The sequence below is a fragment of the Musa acuminata genome, chromosome BXJ2-7 (assembly GCF_036884655.1).
Source record: "Musa acuminata AAA Group cultivar baxijiao chromosome BXJ2-7, Cavendish_Baxijiao_AAA, whole genome shotgun sequence".
NCBI lineage: Eukaryota > Viridiplantae > Streptophyta > Magnoliopsida > Zingiberales > Musaceae > Musa > Musa acuminata.
In genome coordinates, this window is record NC_088344.1 from 2,500,345 (window position 1) to 2,517,839 (window position 17,495).

Consider the following 17,495-nt stretch of genomic DNA (forward strand, 5'->3'; position numbering starts at 1 on the left):
GGCCTTCCTATTGCGTGCATGTGGGGCTGTGTCTCACACAACTCAGCTAATTGATCTATTGGGACGCCATTGATGAGCTCGTCGTGAGCTCGAAGCATGTCGATGGAAAGCCAAGTTGGGCAGACCCAATTGTTTAGGCCATTTAATAGGGAACAGTACCCGCGTGACACAGTTCTAAGGAGGGCATCAACATTTATTGCGTCAAGGTGCTCGTTCTGAGCATGATTTTTATATTTATTTTTGAAATCAAATTAGTATTGTTTTGTTTGATGTATTGTTGATGTAATATATAAATTTGATTCCAAGTATAGAAATCAAGGATTCATTCGTCCAATCTTTTAGAGAAGGATCATTCATTCAATCCTTCTGAATCTTCATGATCATTAAGCCATCAGCAGCAATCCTTCTGAAAAGTTGATTAATATCATTATCTTGAAGTGATTCAATTAAGGATGGGATAAGGATAACCATGATCATGAAACCTGACAAACATGTTTTATGGGGGGACTGCATAAATAATCAAACACAACAGGGAAATATATAGCAACCTCTTCTGTTAATGTTTATATGTTGGGAAAAGAACAACCAACACATCAACAGGAACACTCCACTGATGGATGTATCTCTTTTATTTTTATTGATATGTGCATCAAATCATCACAATTCACAATAGAAACAAAGAAAACCGGTGACATGTTCAAAATATTTAAGGCGGCAATGTTCCAAAATGTCCAATATGTATCATGGACTCACAACAGCTAACCGTAAGTACAAGAAATCTAGTCGAGAAAACCACTTAAAGTAGTTACAAAACTAACAATATCTCCTTTTCAAGGTAACTCTTAAGCGCTTCTTACACCGCTAGCCCTCCACATGAACTTGATCAAAATTCCAGTCTCTAACCAAGTCCCTACTCACAGCTCGGCTTCGCAAAAGGCGTGGAGTTCCTGTCATGCCTTGACCACTTGCCATCATGGGGAATGGTGTCACTTTGGCCGTCGAAATGGCATTAGCTGTACCAGCGGTAGCAACGGCGACTTTCCGAGTCAAGCAGGTAACAACTGCAGAACATCGCCCCTCGTCTTCTGAACTTGAAACAGAGTAACTCCTAAAAGATCGTGATCGGCTATCCATGCTATGACAAACAAGACATGATAAACTCATTGCTGGGATACAGATGAGAACAGCAGCAACTGTAATACATAGGACAATTGTCAATATCCATCTACATAGAGATGAAATAATGAGTAAATGGTAACAAAAAATAACTCCACTTTCTGGTATATATTCAGGCAATTGTCAGGCAAAGTGATTACCATGATATTTGCAAAGTTTTTTCTTATGTGTCTATTTAGAGACTTGTTTATCTAAAACAAGTAACAAAAACAAGAAGGATTCATAACACAGTCAACGATGTGTGCAGCTAATGGTAAAGTTATCACGAGATCTGACAGTGGTGAAGCCAAGAATTTATTCTTGGGGAAAATAACCTTCACAATTTAGAACTAACAGTATATGTAACTATAACATAGAAGACATATTCTGAAAGAAAACTGTTAAACAATTACTAAAAATTTAAATAATTTTTTCATTCAGATATTTTACCTTTTTGTTGGCACCTAACTACTGAACATATGCATTTGAAGAAAATTAAGGAATTACCAATATAAGCCACTCAAAGTGCACCTTTTTTTTCTTTTAGGTATATAACACAGTTTTAAAAGTATCTGGCAGACTGTTTGAAACTAAGTTGTCACCTGAGCTTATTATGAAGAAGCATATAAAATATTCATATTGCTTAAGAATATGATGCTTAAATAACTTCCTCAATCCAACTAAGTACCAGCTACCATAATTTACAATGAATCTCCTTTCTGTCTCAAGTTTTCTTCAATTTACCCCAAAATTTTCTAAATAGAAGATCTTAAACTGAAGATGATCAATGGTGTTTAAAAAGTTCAGAAATGAATATATTTATTTGTATGATTGAACTCAAGGGGAGGACAAATAGACCATTTGCTTACAAGATGGGACCTAATAATTATCTTTGGTTTTTTCCTTCTTCATTTTCTTTTGGTTGAAGGGGATGAGTGAGTTCAAGTCGTGAACATAAAAAATTTCTGTGATAATTCTACTATGAACACAATGTTCGGGGTGACACCTCTTCTATCCATGTTTTCTCTCCTTTTTAACCCTCGATGTTATTGGTCCTCTTTGATTATAGAGTGCTATTTTCTATTTTGTAATGTTTCTATCTGAACGTACTAAACCTGAATTATATTCAGGAAATTTCATTATCTCACCATGAGCCTCCATTTTTTGTCAGGCCATTAGTAACAGAAGTGATCATAATTTTATTATTTCTGTTGCTATTTTCTTTTGAAAAACCAGGTTATCTTGGGGTACTGTAATGATCTTCTTTTAAATTTTAAGAAGGTTGGGTGAAGTAAATACGAGTTAAACGAAAAAAATGTGAATCAAAAGTAAAAATCACTTATTTCCATCCTACTGTAATATTAATTCCACATGTTTTTGTAAGATCAGAATAGAGTAGACAAAAAGTTCATTCAGGGATTGACTGAGAATCCCCGTGAAGAGAAATAGAACAAATATCAGATGACCATTATTTACTGAGAGGTAATCTGGATAATTATAGGCAAAAAGGGCTTTTAGAAATCTCCAAAAAAAGTGAATAAATCACTCTAAAATCCTACTAACGGAAAGGTTATCCAGCTTGAAAAATAAAATTAACCCATGAAGTAAATAATAAATGACCAAGGCAAAACTTGTCAAGTCTGAAATTTCCACCCACAAGGTAGAGATCAAGCTGCATCCAAACAAATTTTTTATATGGCATCCTAAACAGTCAAGTAGTTTGGTGTCTTGACATAATATCAATGAAAGGCACATCTGCTACAACTAAAAAAGAATGCAAAATTGAAAGCTAGAATATGAATAACCACAGTAAGATTAAAACCTATCAATCAATAGGTTCCATCTCCAAGAAAAGAAAATTATAGAAAATTTCTAAATTAATGATACACCCAGGCAGTTAAAATGCTGAAAAATGCAAAGCATTCAAATTTGCAACAGTATTGTTAAGAATGATGTTTGGTACTTCCAAAATGCATCAAAGGGAAAGCAGAGAGAAACCTTGATGATGTTTGACCATTGAACATCAAAGCAAGCATTTCAACCTTTTTACATATGATGATAATAGGTTATTATAGCTGACAAAACTTTGTGGTCACTCTTTCAAAGTCAACAATACATGAAAAAATGTCAATGGTGGCACCGTCTGTTACTGATATGTAGTTCTTCCATCGAAAAGGAAACCACAACAAGTAAACATGTTATCAGTGTATTGTTAGTCTTTATTGAACATGCATTGTGATAAAATCAGAAAAAATTGACAGCAACAGGCACAATTTTGTTGAATAAATAACTAAGTAACTTAAGTGTTTTTTTTCCTCAAATCCCCTGTTAAAACAAAAAAAAATATATGTTTAAAATACTTTAAAGCTTTATCTCAAGCATAATTTTGCACCATACTTAGGTAACAACTAAAACATTAAGACGATTTAGGTTGTTTCACATGATACTAACATTATTAGCCAATTTGGTTTGATACATTAAAAATCAGCATTATAATTACAGTTTTTCATGTTCTGTAGTTTTAGCATCACAGTTAAATAATGAAAATGAAAAGATTCAATCAGATTCAAATATCTTCCTTCAACAAAAAGACCCATATACATCTATATAAAACTGAAATCTCTTTCTTTGCCCAATTATATAAATAATATCCACCTTTTCCTACAACCATTCTAAGCCATACGGTATATCTTATTATGTTTTCCAACGAATTGAATTATCCGGTACCATGCACGAGTCCAAGGCATCGAGATTTCACCCGATACTCATATTTCTTTCTGCATTCAATTGGGAAGCATCCAATCCCAGGCTACAAAGTTCTCAACTTGATCATCACATCAATCATCAAGATCTCATAACAAACCGATCACACAATCTCGCGAAAGAAAAGATCAACCATCATAACAAAAAATGACGAAGAGAAAGCCGATCCAGACACAAGGAATCTCAAATGAATTCTACATCTGTTGGAGGAGGAGGGGAAAGGAAAAGAAAGAGAACCTACACGAAAAGGCGAAGATGACACTCAGCCAAACTAACTCTTTTCGGAAATCGTCAACAAGACAAAACCTTTCGATCTAATACGTACCAAAAAACCGATTTTGACCGAATTACTACCGAAGGAAGAACAAAAGAGAGAGAGACGCGCTGACCTTTCAGTGTGCGAGCGAACGGCAGAAGACCAAAAAGGGGCGTGAGAGAGAAGAGATTGAATGGGGAGGCAAACAATAGAAGAAAGTATCCAAAGAAAGGAATCATAACATATTATATTCCTTTTCCTTTCAATAAAAATATAAATTGATGTATAATCTTCATTTTAGTTTTTAGAATTACAAAAAATATAAAACAGTGTTGAAAAGGAGAAAAGAAAATATTTTGGATATTTTACCGGAAAAATTCCTTTTTTTTCTACTTGAACAAAAATGTCTTTGTATTTTTACTTATGTTATTCAAAAAAAATTTAATTTAGTAATTAATCATCATAAAATAGCAAAAAAAAAATCAACTAATCATGTTTGGGACTAATTTTAAGATCATTAGTATAACCTTTTCTATTCTTTGGAAATTTTATAATATTTAATTGTTTAGTAAAATATCTAAAAAATATTTATAAATAATAAAATAATTCCTGTTTATTTAATTATGTGCATTTGCGAAAAAGATTCATATGATTAAACCCAAATAATTGGACATCTGATTGTACTTTTAAGGTTGATATGTAATAGGTATTTGGCAAAATTGTAATGTCCCATCTATCATCCGGTGGAATTCATTCGTTGACTGTTTTGGTCAACATGTTGAAACTCCAATCGACACTTATACCATTCAAACTTTTCTTTAAAATAATTTTATAACTTTTTTTTATTTTCTATATAGTTATAATAATTTATGTGTTACTTTCCGAGCATAGGAATATAGGTGAAGGATCCTAATATTTTAATAAATATATCTACTACACTAAATCTTATAAAACTAAATGATCTATTTCTAATTATTATTATTATTATTATTATTATTATTATTATTATTATTATTATTATTATATATTCTTGTATATTTACCATTAAAATCAAAATAATCTTTTATCCTCATAAATGTTAAGGAATAAAGTCATTCGAACTCATTTAAAACGGATAAATATTCGAACTCATTCAAAAGCTATAAAAAGAAATAAAAATCATGAAGTCAAACAAATGTATAAGAAAATAAAAGTAAAAAATAGTCCGAAGGTTTGTGATTTGATCACGTGAGAATCATCTGTAAAAGTAATAATTAACTATAATTGTTGTCCTAAGTATTAAAAAAATTATTATATAAAAAAATTAATGTTAAGAACTGATATTAAATAATCATAAAATTGAAAATTAGATGTGTATATCTTTCGATGTCATTCAAAAAATATTTATTTAATATGAGAATAACATCAATCTACAAGCCAATTAATATGAGAAAAGATCTATAAACTCTTTGAGTCTTTAGGAGATTTGAGAATAAATAATTAAGATAGTCTCTTTCATCAATCAATGTCATCTTCTAAGAAAACTTATTATAAATGAACTTAATCTAATAAAATATAAATAATATAATCTAATAATGATAAGTATCTATTATCTATCGAGTGATGATACCATGTCAACACCGATGCTTCCTTCTTCGAGTATGGATGTATTATAACAATAGATTTATTAGATTTAACATAGAAAAAGACTCCCTTTACAACGAAAACTCATCTGGGAAGGCATTTGCACTAAAAGGACATGACCAAAGTAAAGTAAAATGGAGTCCATTCTGATCAGTTCCTAAAATTTCGAACAAGGCTAGAAAGCTTACCGTCGCCATGCATCAGAGAACCGTGCACAAATCCAAAAGAGACAACTATTTCTCTCTCCGTCGATACAAGATAGAGATAGATGCAGTCTCTGACTCCTCTTGCGGCTTTGTCCTACTCCTCAGAAGATAAGATAAGAAGAACGAAGACAAATCTAAACCTCTGGCACGGAAGTTTCCTTGTACACACACGGGAGAGAGAGAGAGAGAGAGAGAGAGAGAGAGAGAGAGGAGGGGGGATGAAGGAAGTCGGCAATTCGAGTTCTTGCTACTTTGAGAGAGATAGAGAGAGAGAGAGAGAGAGAGAGAGAGAGGATGAAGGAAGTCGGCAATTCGAGTTCTTGCTACTTTCTCCTCCTCCTCCTCATCAGAGGCTGCGAGAATCATATGATCCACGTGGAGCATGCAGAACTGATGGAGTCTCGTCAATGACGCGGGTCCCCCAGAGACGACGTCATAGGTTCGATGGGAATCGGTGGACCCCAGTCCGCATGATACATCGACTCGCCGCCTTCGGGCGGACAAAACCCGTTTCCGTCCGCATCGTAACGTCGCGATATGATTGGTGATTGGAATGGCGATTAAATTTGCATATTTTAATTAAGATTAAAATTGATTAAAAAATAATTATTTTTATTCACTTAAAATACTTTGTTTTCTTAAATCTTTATATCATTATTTTATTTTTATTAATTATATATTAATAATAAAAATATAATTTTTTATTTTTTTATAATCTATAGACGTTGGTCACTTGTGCAACGAGTGAGGAGGACGAGAGCGATACGATGGTCCGACGAGAGGTCAATGATAAAGACGATGATAAATTTGATGAGATCAAGACGACTTAGGGTTCATATAAGATAGAAGCAAGCGAAGCGAAAGTGAACTCAATAGAAATTAGATATAAAATTATTATTTAAAAATAAAATTATTTAATCAATTTAATATTATTTAATTTGGAGCCCGCAGAGAATTTTCAAAGATAAAGATTTTTAATTTTATTTTATTTTAATATAGTTAATTATTGTGGTCACATGTTTATAAGATATTAACCTTTTTTCCAGATAATGGATTTCTTTGTGGCGATAAATTTGGGAAATTACAAGAAATCGTAAAAAGGTTAAAAGAAAGGGCATAATTAGAGGTTTCCAGGGGCGACTGGGGAGGTATTGATAGGCTCCACCGCTCGTGGAGATCGAAGTTCGATGCTCCACTTCCTTCCTTACCTGCTCCGGCGCTCTCCCCCCTCCGATTTCTCGCCCTTATCATGGAATCCGATGTCTCGATTCTTCCGCTCCGCACTGCTCCTGTGCTCGTTCGGATGTCTCTGCTGATCTTCTTCCGATCCTTTTCTACCGCCCAGAGCTCCAGTTCTCCCCTTTTTTCTCCTCGATTTTGAGAAAGATCTTTCTTTCCGCGAAATATTAGATTCTGATTGTCCTATTTTCCGTTTTGGTCGCGGAAACTCCGCCGTCGGTCGTTTAAGTTGTTGACTCGCGTGCATTACCTTCAGGGTTCCCGTATTTGGATTTGGTGTGGGCTGTTGCAGTTGAGAAGAGGAAGAACATAGAAAAAGATTGGGATTTGGAGGTAGCTAGACGGTGTGGTGTTTCTGGAAGCGAGTTCTGGGAGATGGGGGTGTTGAAGTATGAGGTTGTGGGGAAGTTTGCTTTATTTGCTTTCCTTCTGCTTGATCTGTTGGTTGGTTCGGCGGGTGGCGACGTAGTGCTGATTGGGAGAAATGTATCCTTGTCGTTTCCGGACATCGAGGCCACCTTTGGTGAGTGCCTCATCCCCTATCTTCTCCCCCTGTTGTTTTGAGTCTGCAGGTAGCATCATATAGTTGTATTGTAGATTTCATGCGGTTTCCATGGAAACTTAAATTTTCTTGTACGTTCTGGTGGTTTGCAAAATACTCATCATGTCGTTATAGAACGTTCTGTGTATACATGAGGTGAACTTCAATTTGATTCTAGGACTGCAAAAAAGAAAATCTTAGACCAACATGTTAAAACTAAACAGGTGGAAAATTAAGCCTTTTGTTGTCTGACGTTGTGCTGGCTATATTATCTTGATAAGAAAGCTAAAGAAGATTGGATGGAGTATGCAGTTGAATAATTCAGATCAGACTAAGGGTTTTACCAGATTTAGTTGTATCTGAGGAATTTTATTAGATCGATATACTTGGAATTTTATTCTAAACAAAACGCACAAGGGAATATGTAACTGATGCTGGTTATTTGAAAGTTACAATAAGAGTAAGTAATGCATTGTAATTTTTTTCTTTTTAGGAAGATTGATTGATAACATCATGAACATTTTATGCTGCAAAGTATATGTTATTGTTAAGAGAAGAAATTCACGTAGATGTATAGTAAACCAAGAGGAGCTTTTTTCAGCTGTGAAGAGATAAATGTTCTTGGCTTGATATTTTTCCGGTTTTTCGGCCAAAATATTAAAACTTAAGGAGTTTATGATGAAATCTAAAAAGGATTTTTGTCAAGGTAGAAGACTCTGATTGATGAATGTTAGATCCATGGTTCAACAATGCATCATTAAGGAGGGATATCACATACAGAGGTGCCACATTTGGTAAAGAATGATGACAATACTTTAATTTAAAGCAGTAAGAATTGTCTCAAGGGCTCACCTATTAAAGGATTATAACTCCTCGATAGACTCGATGACTTATTGGGTACAATGTGACGTTGAGATCCATAAACCCAGAATTGAATTTTTTATTTCCTTCTTTCTTCTTCTTCATCGCAGTTATGTTAACCGCCTTATTTCAAAGTAGAAGGAAACATGTGGCTAATCAGTGTTTTAATATATGGTCGAGCTGACCATATATGTGGATGTATATGCATGTCCAATCATATGACTGCCCTGTGCAAGGCAGCCATGTCACTTATATCACCAATATGTGGTGTTAGTGTCCATGTGAAATTCACTGCACATGTGCTCTGGCAAACATGACAATATGATTATATATGTGGTTTATATGTTCTCCTTGTTAGTATTGTTTCAACTGGTATTGTTATCTTGGTAATATGATACGCGTGACCCATGATAGTACTTATATTTTTGTAATTTCTTACAACTTATCGCTCATGTTGATTCTGTCGTTTTGTTAGTTAAGAATATCTTGGTTCCTTACGGTATTCTTGTTCCCGATTAAGGTCGAAGAATCACAACAACCTTACCATTGAACATTACATCTCTTTTATTTTTTTTCTCATATGTAGTTACCACTAAATTGTTTCTGTTTGTATGTTCAGCTCCATCAGTAAAAGGATCTGGTGAATGTGGGGTATTATATGTTGCAGAACCTTTAGATGCATGTGCTCCATTAACTAATGAAGTTGCTAAAGGTTTAGATTCTCCATTTGCACTAATTATAAGAGGAGGATGTACATTTGATGTTAAAGTCAGAAATGCACAAAATGCTGGGTTCAAAGCTGCAATTGTATATGACAATGAAGATAGAGGAGCCCTGATTTCAAGTAAGGTCCCTTTTTTTGGTTTATCAACTGCTTTAGCATTAGCTGTTATATTTTATGACGTGAACATTTTATGATTCAAAATGTATTAAAAATCATTAAGAATTCTATGGTTTAAAGTATTCTATAAAGAAATTTTCATATTTAATGCATTCTATAAAGACTTTGCACTCCTTTTTGCAATCATAACCCATGTAACAAGACATTATTCTAAGCATTTTATTACAAATATATCAGTTTTGAGGAAGCATGACTTCAGTATAATATGAATGGAGCTTGTTTGGAAACAATCACTCTGAAGTGGTAAATAGGTTTCTATGCTTCTGCTTTATAATGCACCAACATAAGTAATAGAAACACCTAGGAATAGGCATAATCATATATGATCACACCATTTCATGATATGATCATGCAGCTACTAATAGTAAATACCAAGTAACTTCCGTTACAAGATAGAACAACTGTTTAAGTAATTTGATGTTGATTAGCAACCTTAGTGATTAACAAACAAACATTAATAAAATTAAGTTAGTTACCTCCAACTCCAAGAGATCGCAGGTCTAGTTGAACTAATATGTTGGTTTGTTCGAGAATCTACATCCATTCATTGCAATAATCATTTGATTAAAATCAAACAAGTACTTTCTCTTTACCGTCTGGCCAGCTTTGTTCAAGATGCAGTTTATTCTTTGTAGTACACAAAAATATTGTGACAGCTTTCACTTCCATCATTTCCATTCTTTGCAACCAATCATAGTTTCCCTTGATGGTTACCATTTGTGATCAACTGCTTTATTCTGGATCTTCAAAGTCTGCATGTTAGCAAAAATAGGTATTTTGTGGAAAGGGCAAAAGTAGGACAAAGAAAGAAGCAAACTCCCTGTAATGGTTTCTTCATCGGCGGTCTTAATGGGTACACCACTAGGAAAAAGAAGCTACTGCTTAGCAAACCTTAAGGTTTTGTCTGTCCTCTAGAAGGAATCTATAATAAATGTAGTTTCAAAATTTTACCTATATTCTTAACAAATTCTTACACATACATTGTGAGATTGTTCTATCTACTACATTTTCCTATTCCTGCATTAGAGAAGTTTTGGTGTCAGTTCCCTATTTCCTTCTTAGTTCTCCCTGCAACTCCCAAATTGTGTCAGCCTCTTGTGCTATGTCATTTTCTGATATATGAATACTGGTTCCTTCTTGGAAGCAGTGCCAGAACCTGATTTGTTGGACATTATTGTCAAATTCCTAATAGTTTGATTTCTATTGATCCATATATCAATAAATATATTGCAGTGGCAGGAAGTTCAATTGGCATCCATATATACGCTGTGTTTGTTTCCAAGGCTTCTGGTGAAATGCTAACGAAATATGCTGGCAATACTGATTTGGAGTTGTGGATTATACCCACCTTTGAGAATTCAGCATGGCCAATTATGGTCATCTCCTTCGTAGCACTCCTCGTCATCTCTGCTGTGCTTGCTACATGCTTTTTCATACGCAGACACTTTGGCAGGCCTGAACAGACTAGAGCTCCCAACATCCGAGAATTCCATGGAATGAGCAGCCAGTTGGTGAAAGCAATGCCAAGTCTCATATTCACCTCAGTTGTGGAAGATAATTGCACTGCAACAACTTGTGCAATTTGCTTGGAAGACTATAGTGTTGGGGAGAAGCTTAGGATATTGCCATGCCATCACAGTGAGTATCTTGGTCACCATTTAAATCACCAGAGTTTCTTATTTATAATAATAGCAAGCAAAGGGCCTATTTTATTCTGGTTGCCTAATCTTTAGTGCTATTTTCTTCAACACTTTGCTAAGTTATGTGGACTCTTAATGAACTACATACATTAAATTCTTTTCTTTGATTATGATGACTTGGATGTTTTCAAATAAAATGTGTCTGCATCCTCTTTTTGAAAGGTACTTGTTAAATACTAGATTTTATCTTCATGATCTTTTTTACCATTCAAAATTTTGCAGCATTTATAAAGCATGGATACTTCAAAATGTCTGTTGTGTATGTGTCAAACACCTCAAGAATCAAGATTGGCATTCTTTCTGATACATCTTAAGTACTTAAGCTTATGGTATAACACTTTGTACTATTGACATTTACACTGACATATTGCATATATGATGGATATTTATATCATCGATATAAGGTACATGTCAATTGTTAACAATACGTGTGTAGATTCAGTTGTTGCTTATTCCTCAATATTCCAATTTGTGCGTTGTGTCTCTTTATTGTCTTCTTAAGGTATAACTGTAGTATATTTATGGTGACTAGATTGTCAGTGAATTAAACAAAGGCGTAAAACCACTATCTAATTGAGGGATGTGTTACAGAACTTTTTTTTCACCTTTCATATGTCAAGGATGCATCAATAATGTAATAGGATGTTATATTGTGTCTTTGTGGTTGGATATGATTTATAACTGTTTCTATAGTATGTTCAACCATTTCTTTTCTCGATCATTATAACTTGTTTATATAAGTCTATCTAAGTCTTCCATGCTAATATGCTTTGTTAAATTATTGAACAGAGTTTCATGCATTTTGCGTCGATTTCTGGCTTACCACTTGGAGAACATTCTGCCCTGTTTGCAAGCAAGATGCTAGAGCAGGCAGATCTAATCTTCCAGCCTCCGAGTGCACTCCTCTACTTTCTTCTGGTGAGGTGACCGTATCTTCCAATGTGGGATTGTCATCATTTCGTTCATCCATGGCAGCATCCCCAGCCCTCCAAATATTTCCAGTGCCTTCCGGGCCAGAATCAAACTCCCAACCACATTTGTTGTCTGGTGCTTGTTCCCCAGCTATTCAAATAGCTCCAATGACTCCCCACTCACAATCAAGTGCATACTATACTGCACATATCCCTAACCCGCATAGGTCTTATGGCCACTCACCAGCTTTTAGGACAAGTAGAAGTTCTCTTGACCTTAGAAATGCTTCGTCTCAGAGATCTCATGCTTATCTTCTATCTTCTCACTCCTTGGGCTTTCCCAGATCACCATCTATCAATTCAATACTTGGATCCTCTTATATTCCACGTTCAAGTAATGTGTCCTCCAGCTATCTTGCGGCATCTTCCAGTCAACAGTCATACTTAAGACATTGCACTGAATCAGGGGCAAGTCTGTCAGCATTAGCCTCGGCGCAATCTCTACCAGGATGTTGATCTGTGTCAACTTTTTTGCAATGAGATCTTAAACCAGATACGGCTGCAAGCTAAAGATCAATGTGTTCTTAATTGCATGTGTTGCCAGCATTAATGGCAGTTATCATACTACAACAATAATTTGGTTCACATACTGCAACAGTATGATGGTTCCTGTGCTCTACATGGTGATTTGGGTTCTATGATTCAGCTGTCATCGTGCCAGGAGATAGCTAGATTCTATCATTGTTTGTGTACAGAATGGGTCAAAAATGAGGATTCTGTAATCTGTTATTGCGTTAATCTTGCAGTTTATAATAACCCATGAAACCATTGTTGTGAGGCTCTGCCAGTATGAGATATTGTGGTTCTTTACTGGTTATCTTGATCCGTGTAAAATAGATATGTTATGGACTTTCTGTAGTTTATCAACTGTTGTTACGGCTACATCTTGTCTGCTTAGTAAATTGTTGCCGATAATCCCTATTAGTCATTTTTCTACTCTTAATGGTAAAACTTAAATTTCTGTTCTACATTTACTCAGACAAGTCAAAAACTTTTTTCTTCAGTTACTTGCATTTCATTCACTAAGTTGTGTATCTTGTCACAAAAAGATGTCTCATTTTGGCACAAACTTGAATGCTGTCAGATTGGAAACATGCTCTCTCTCTCTCTCTCTCTCTCTCTCTCTCTCACACACACACACACACCCACAAACTAATGATATTGTGATGTTTTGGTTTGAGAAAGCATAAAGAATCTGCAATAGGTGATGTTGTAGTAATGTCTGGAGGACTAGAATGTTGTAATCATAATATTTTGTTCCTGATTGTAATTTCATTAAAATGTGTCTATTAGATGTCATTATATAATCAAATATAAAGCTTTGTTTCAAATATTTGCTTCAAATCATTTCTCCATCCCACCTGCTTTGGAAGCTTGCAATGTAATGTCTGCTTGGGTGGAAGATCGGTATGTGCCTGATGAGTTATTCTTCCAAAGTGCTAATGTAATAATACTGATCACCCATCTTCTTCTTCACTGTAAAGATAAAGGCAGAGCTGGAAAGTCCAATAAAACTAAACCATCTCTCCTTTGCTGCCTTTTGTCCATTTCCGACCCTCCTATACTTAAAACCACTGCACCAAAAGCCTTCCAACTACGAGTATCAGTACTGACAGCAAGAGGAGAGTCGAGGAAGTGATGGACGTTGGTGGAAGTGAGGGATGGAACTCCTCCTTCTCCAAGTCCTCGAGGGGCTCAAGGAGGTGGGGAAGGAGGAGATGCCAAAAGGAGAGGGAGGAGGCCATGGGGTGGTGGGGGGAGACCGGTGGTGGGATGGTGGCCAAGAAGAGGGTCATGGTGGTGATCGATCAGAGTTCGAGGGCCAAGCATGCCATGATGTGGGCACTGACCCATGTGGCTAACAAGGGGGATCGCCTCGCACTTCTTCATGTTGTCCCTCGCAGTGGTGGAGGAGAGGATGATGTACCCAACCTTGCAACCCTGCAAGCCCTGTGCAAAGCTTGCAAGCCTGAGGTGTTACTGCTTATCTTTCCCTGCCTTGATGTTGTCATCTTCTTCCATTTCTGTGGGCATAGTAACTTCGTCCATTTTATGTGATGTATAAAGGTAAAGATCAGATAGAGAACAACTTTTTGACTGATATCATTTACTTGAAATCTGATGAGAAGGTGGAGGTGGAAGCACTGGTGATTCAGGGACCCAAGTTGGCAACTGTGCTAAGCCAAGTCAGGAAACTGGAGGCTTCTGTTCTGGTGTTGGGTCAAGCCAAGCCTTCCCCTTTCTCTTGGTAAGCTAAGCTCTCTCTCTCTCTCGATCTCTCTGTGCATTAGAGTACGTTGTTGATTCTGAGTGTAGTTATCTTCTCCTCTTTCTTGCTCGTGGGAATTTAGCCTGTTCAGATGCAGAAGTGAGGAGTTCGTGGAGCAGTGCATCAACAAAGCTGAGTGTCTCACGCTGGCAGTGAGGAAGCAGAGCAAGGGAGTGGGTGGCTACTTGATCAGCACTCGGTGGCAGAAGGACTTCTGGCTGTTGGCCTAATTCACATCCCCTTCATCCTCTCTCCCAAAAGAATGAGCCTCTCCTTTCTGCTGTAGTGATGCTCACACATGTAAAGCATAATGGCACTGACCTGAACCTCACCTGCCCCGATCCCATCACCATGTTCTTCTGCTGAAATCTTATTAGTAATGAATGCATGTTTGATGGATCTGCTATTATGATGGCAAATCTTAGCACAGAATCCCATTCAGGCCTACACACTGTTCCTGAATCAAGCTATAGTATTGTTGGTATGGTTAAATTCGATCGAAAACCTGTCTCACTTTCCATCCGAAATAAGAGAAATCTTCTCTTAATCACCAATCACTCGGTAAATCCACTGCCAAAACTTGTTTCGGTAGCTGACATGACATGTTCTTTTTACCAAAAAAGAAGAATCAAATGTAAACAAGAAGAAGAGTAAACTCTCTTGTGATCTCCATTGATGCTGAAGGCGACTGCGCTTGCATTGGATGCATGACATTAAAGGCCGAGAAGGCAAAAGGCCAACACTCGTGAACAGACAATAATGGCCATTGATGAACAAATTCATTGGTGGCTGTCCGACCGGTTTGACTGCTACAGCTTCCTCTATTAGCGTTGCTGGAACTGCTGATATCAAGGATGCAATGGGTGCTAAAACCTCAGTGATCTGTTACTGTTCTATCTGAGAAGACTTCATTAGGATGGCTTCTATTGCGGCAGAGTTTAGTTCATGCAAGACAACAATTAAATCCTGCTCCGAATCTACTTGAGATTTATCATCTTCTTGGAGTGTACTGTAAGTTAGAATTATGATGAGCTTTCGTAAGATACACCTGAAAAATCTAAATGGTGAGAGATCTATTAGGATGAGATCGATGAGAGTTCTTACAAGAAAGAAAAAGGAAAATTAGACTTGCAGAGTCTCATGGCCTCGATTGCTTTGCTCTGACTTCCATGCACAGGTCCACATCTTGGTGACACTACATGAAATGATTTAGAACATCAATGTCTGGAATTAAACATGTCGAGCCAAAAGACATATGTTTGATGTATGTGTAAAGTGCCAGAGAAGATATGAATCATGTGGCTGCGAGATGGTTTACAAGGTTTGAGGCCCATGTTTCATGAGGGCAGCATCTCTGAGATCTTTGGGGTACAAACAGGGGGAGAGATGATCCCCCACTAAGAGAGACTCATCTGTCTCTAAGCTTTCGAATGTCAAAGCAGAAGGATCCTTTTGTAATCAGGTGCAAGATACAACTCCACATCTTCAAGATGTTAAGCTCTCGTGAGCTCATCGGATTAGACAAACAAGAAGAAGCATGAACCTCGGCTCATCATCACAGCTCAGGATTGGACTCACTCACCGAGTGGCTCATCCACCACCGGAGTTTTAAGGATGGCGCTCAGCTGTGCTTTGATTCATCATTGAGAGTTCGAGTTTGCGGGAGACAGGGAAAGGCTCATCGAAATGTACACGACAGGAAGAGTCTTCTTCTTTCTTCGCATCTCTACTTGTTATAATTGTCGGCCAAAGCGACCTCTCAACAGCATCCTCCATGGCCCTGCTTCATCTTTCTTGCTCTGACCAGCGTGAGGTCATGAATCAGTGTCCTAACGTGCGACACTGGTTGCAGTCATTTCTTGGACTTCTCCTGAGAGGTACTTTCCGTATTGTTTTCCTGCGCAAGGATTCCTTTGGGGTTGTGTCCCACACACTGAAGGGTGCTCATCACTTGGTGAACTATATCCAGGATGGAGACTGGTTTCTTCTGCAATATTTGATGTCCCAAAATCTTTTGATTTGATAGGAATAATTGCTTGTTTAGTAACTCTAATGAATTGCTATCATTTTCTTCTTGTGATCTTCTTCAAGAGAAAACTATACTGAAACACTGAAATCAATAAGAAGGATACTATGGTATGGATTAACTATGACAAGTAATATGCACCACCAAAGAAGAAGAAGAAGAAGAAGAAGAAGAAGAAGAAGAAGAAGATGATGTAAGAAGAATCTCAACCATACAGTATGGCCAATCATTTTTGGATGATGTAATTGTCACCAGCACACACAGCACTGATAAGTGTCCTCCATATGGCTGCAGCCATTAAAGTCCACATCAAGTTTGTGCCACCAGTAAAAGTTTCTTAGGTATTATTCTTCACTCCCTCATCAATGCACAGTTCTTCAGTCACATCTCCAGTGGAGAAACAATGTCTTCCTGCATTTAAAGATGACATTAACTCTTATGTTCACCATCCTGTCTTGATGAAGACACTTGCTTGACAAAGCTTCATCTACCATTTCTTCTTTTTTATTTATGTAATATCATTCTATAATATCTTTATCAACTGAAAAAGTGAATGCAATCTTAATTCACCAGAATTTTACATCATTTTAAGCCTTCCTTTTCTTAGCTTTGAATATGTATCCAAATATAAATAATCTCTTACAAAAGAAACATACAAAAAAAAATATGAACACAATAGTTTATATTTGATGCACACACATAAACATATATATATATATATATATATATATATATATATATATATATATATATATTGTAACATTTAGAAGTAGCATATTTTCCCATTTAAATTATAATAGGCTCTAAATATTAAGATGTTCCACATGTGTAATATATTCATTAACTAAAAAGTGTTTATTTGATTTTTCAAAATAAATATATAATTCAGTCTTACATAAATTATAATTAAATTTAAAAGGATAAATAAAAAGTATTATTGACTTTGAAAGGGGATATATATATATATATATATATATATATATA

The 17,495-nt window shown here is 36.1% G+C and overlaps 3 protein-coding genes across 5 annotated transcripts; 2 read left to right on the forward strand and 1 right to left on the reverse strand.

Annotated features, from left to right (window-relative positions):
* Positions 1-611: 611 nt before the first annotated feature.
* Positions 612-6,240, reverse strand: LOC135581470 (uncharacterized). 3 transcript variants are annotated; one of them, XM_065115958.1, is made up of 2 exons: positions 5,986-6,240; positions 612-1,193 (listed from the first exon to the last, which is right to left on the reverse strand). In XM_065115958.1, exons 1-2 carry the CDS (start codon positions 5,996-5,998, stop codon positions 862-864), a joined length of 345 nt encoding a protein of 114 aa, XP_064972030.1. In that variant the 5' UTR covers positions 5,999-6,240; the 3' UTR covers positions 612-861. The 3 variants fall into 3 exon arrangements, with proteins under 3 accessions (XP_064972030.1, XP_064972029.1, XP_064972031.1); XM_065115957.1 differs by lacking the exon at positions 5,986-6,240 and adding an exon at positions 4,308-4,438; XM_065115959.1 differs by lacking the exon at positions 5,986-6,240 and adding an exon at positions 4,160-4,280.
* An 896-nt stretch (positions 6,241-7,136) lies between these two features.
* Positions 7,137-13,098, forward strand: LOC103990781 (receptor homology region, transmembrane domain- and RING domain-containing protein 1). The gene is made up of 4 exons (XM_009410042.3): positions 7,137-7,765; positions 9,264-9,488; positions 10,779-11,183; positions 12,035-13,098. The coding sequence occupies exons 1-4, from the start codon at positions 7,618-7,620 to the stop codon at positions 12,670-12,672; spliced, it is 1,416 nt and encodes a 471-aa protein (XP_009408317.2). The 5' UTR covers positions 7,137-7,617; the 3' UTR covers positions 12,673-13,098.
* A 669-nt stretch (positions 13,099-13,767) lies between these two features.
* On the forward strand, positions 13,768-14,894 carry LOC135616602 (uncharacterized). The gene is made up of 3 exons (XM_065115956.1): positions 13,768-14,190; positions 14,346-14,464; positions 14,568-14,894. Exons 1-3 carry the CDS (start codon positions 13,855-13,857, stop codon positions 14,713-14,715), a joined length of 603 nt encoding a protein of 200 aa, XP_064972028.1. The 5' UTR covers positions 13,768-13,854; the 3' UTR covers positions 14,716-14,894.
* The last annotated feature ends 2,601 nt before the right edge of the window (positions 14,895-17,495 follow it).

Coding starts and splice junctions, on each gene's coding strand:
- LOC135581470 (XM_065115957.1), bottom strand. CDS start 4,413: ATGATTCCTTTCTTTGGATACTTTCTTCTATTGTTTGCCTCCCCATTC. Junction 1,194..4,307: donor GTTCGCTCGCACACTGAAAG/GTCAGCGCGTCT, acceptor TATGTATTACAG/TTGCTGCTGTTCTCATCTGT.
- LOC103990781 (XM_009410042.3), top strand. CDS start 7,618: ATGGGGGTGTTGAAGTATGAGGTTGTGGGGAAGTTTGCTTTATTTGCT. Junction 7,766..9,263: donor GGACATCGAGGCCACCTTTG/GTGAGTGCCTCA, acceptor TTGTATGTTCAG/CTCCATCAGTAAAAGGATCT. Junction 9,489..10,778: donor TAGAGGAGCCCTGATTTCAA/GTAAGGTCCCTT, acceptor AATATATTGCAG/TGGCAGGAAGTTCAATTGGC.
- LOC135616602 (XM_065115956.1), top strand. CDS start 13,855: ATGGACGTTGGTGGAAGTGAGGGATGGAACTCCTCCTTCTCCAAGTCC. Junction 14,191..14,345: donor GCAAAGCTTGCAAGCCTGAG/GTGTTACTGCTT, acceptor TCTGATGAGAAG/GTGGAGGTGGAAGCACTGGT. Junction 14,465..14,567: donor AAGCCTTCCCCTTTCTCTTG/GTAAGCTAAGCT, acceptor GTGGGAATTTAG/CCTGTTCAGATGCAGAAGTG.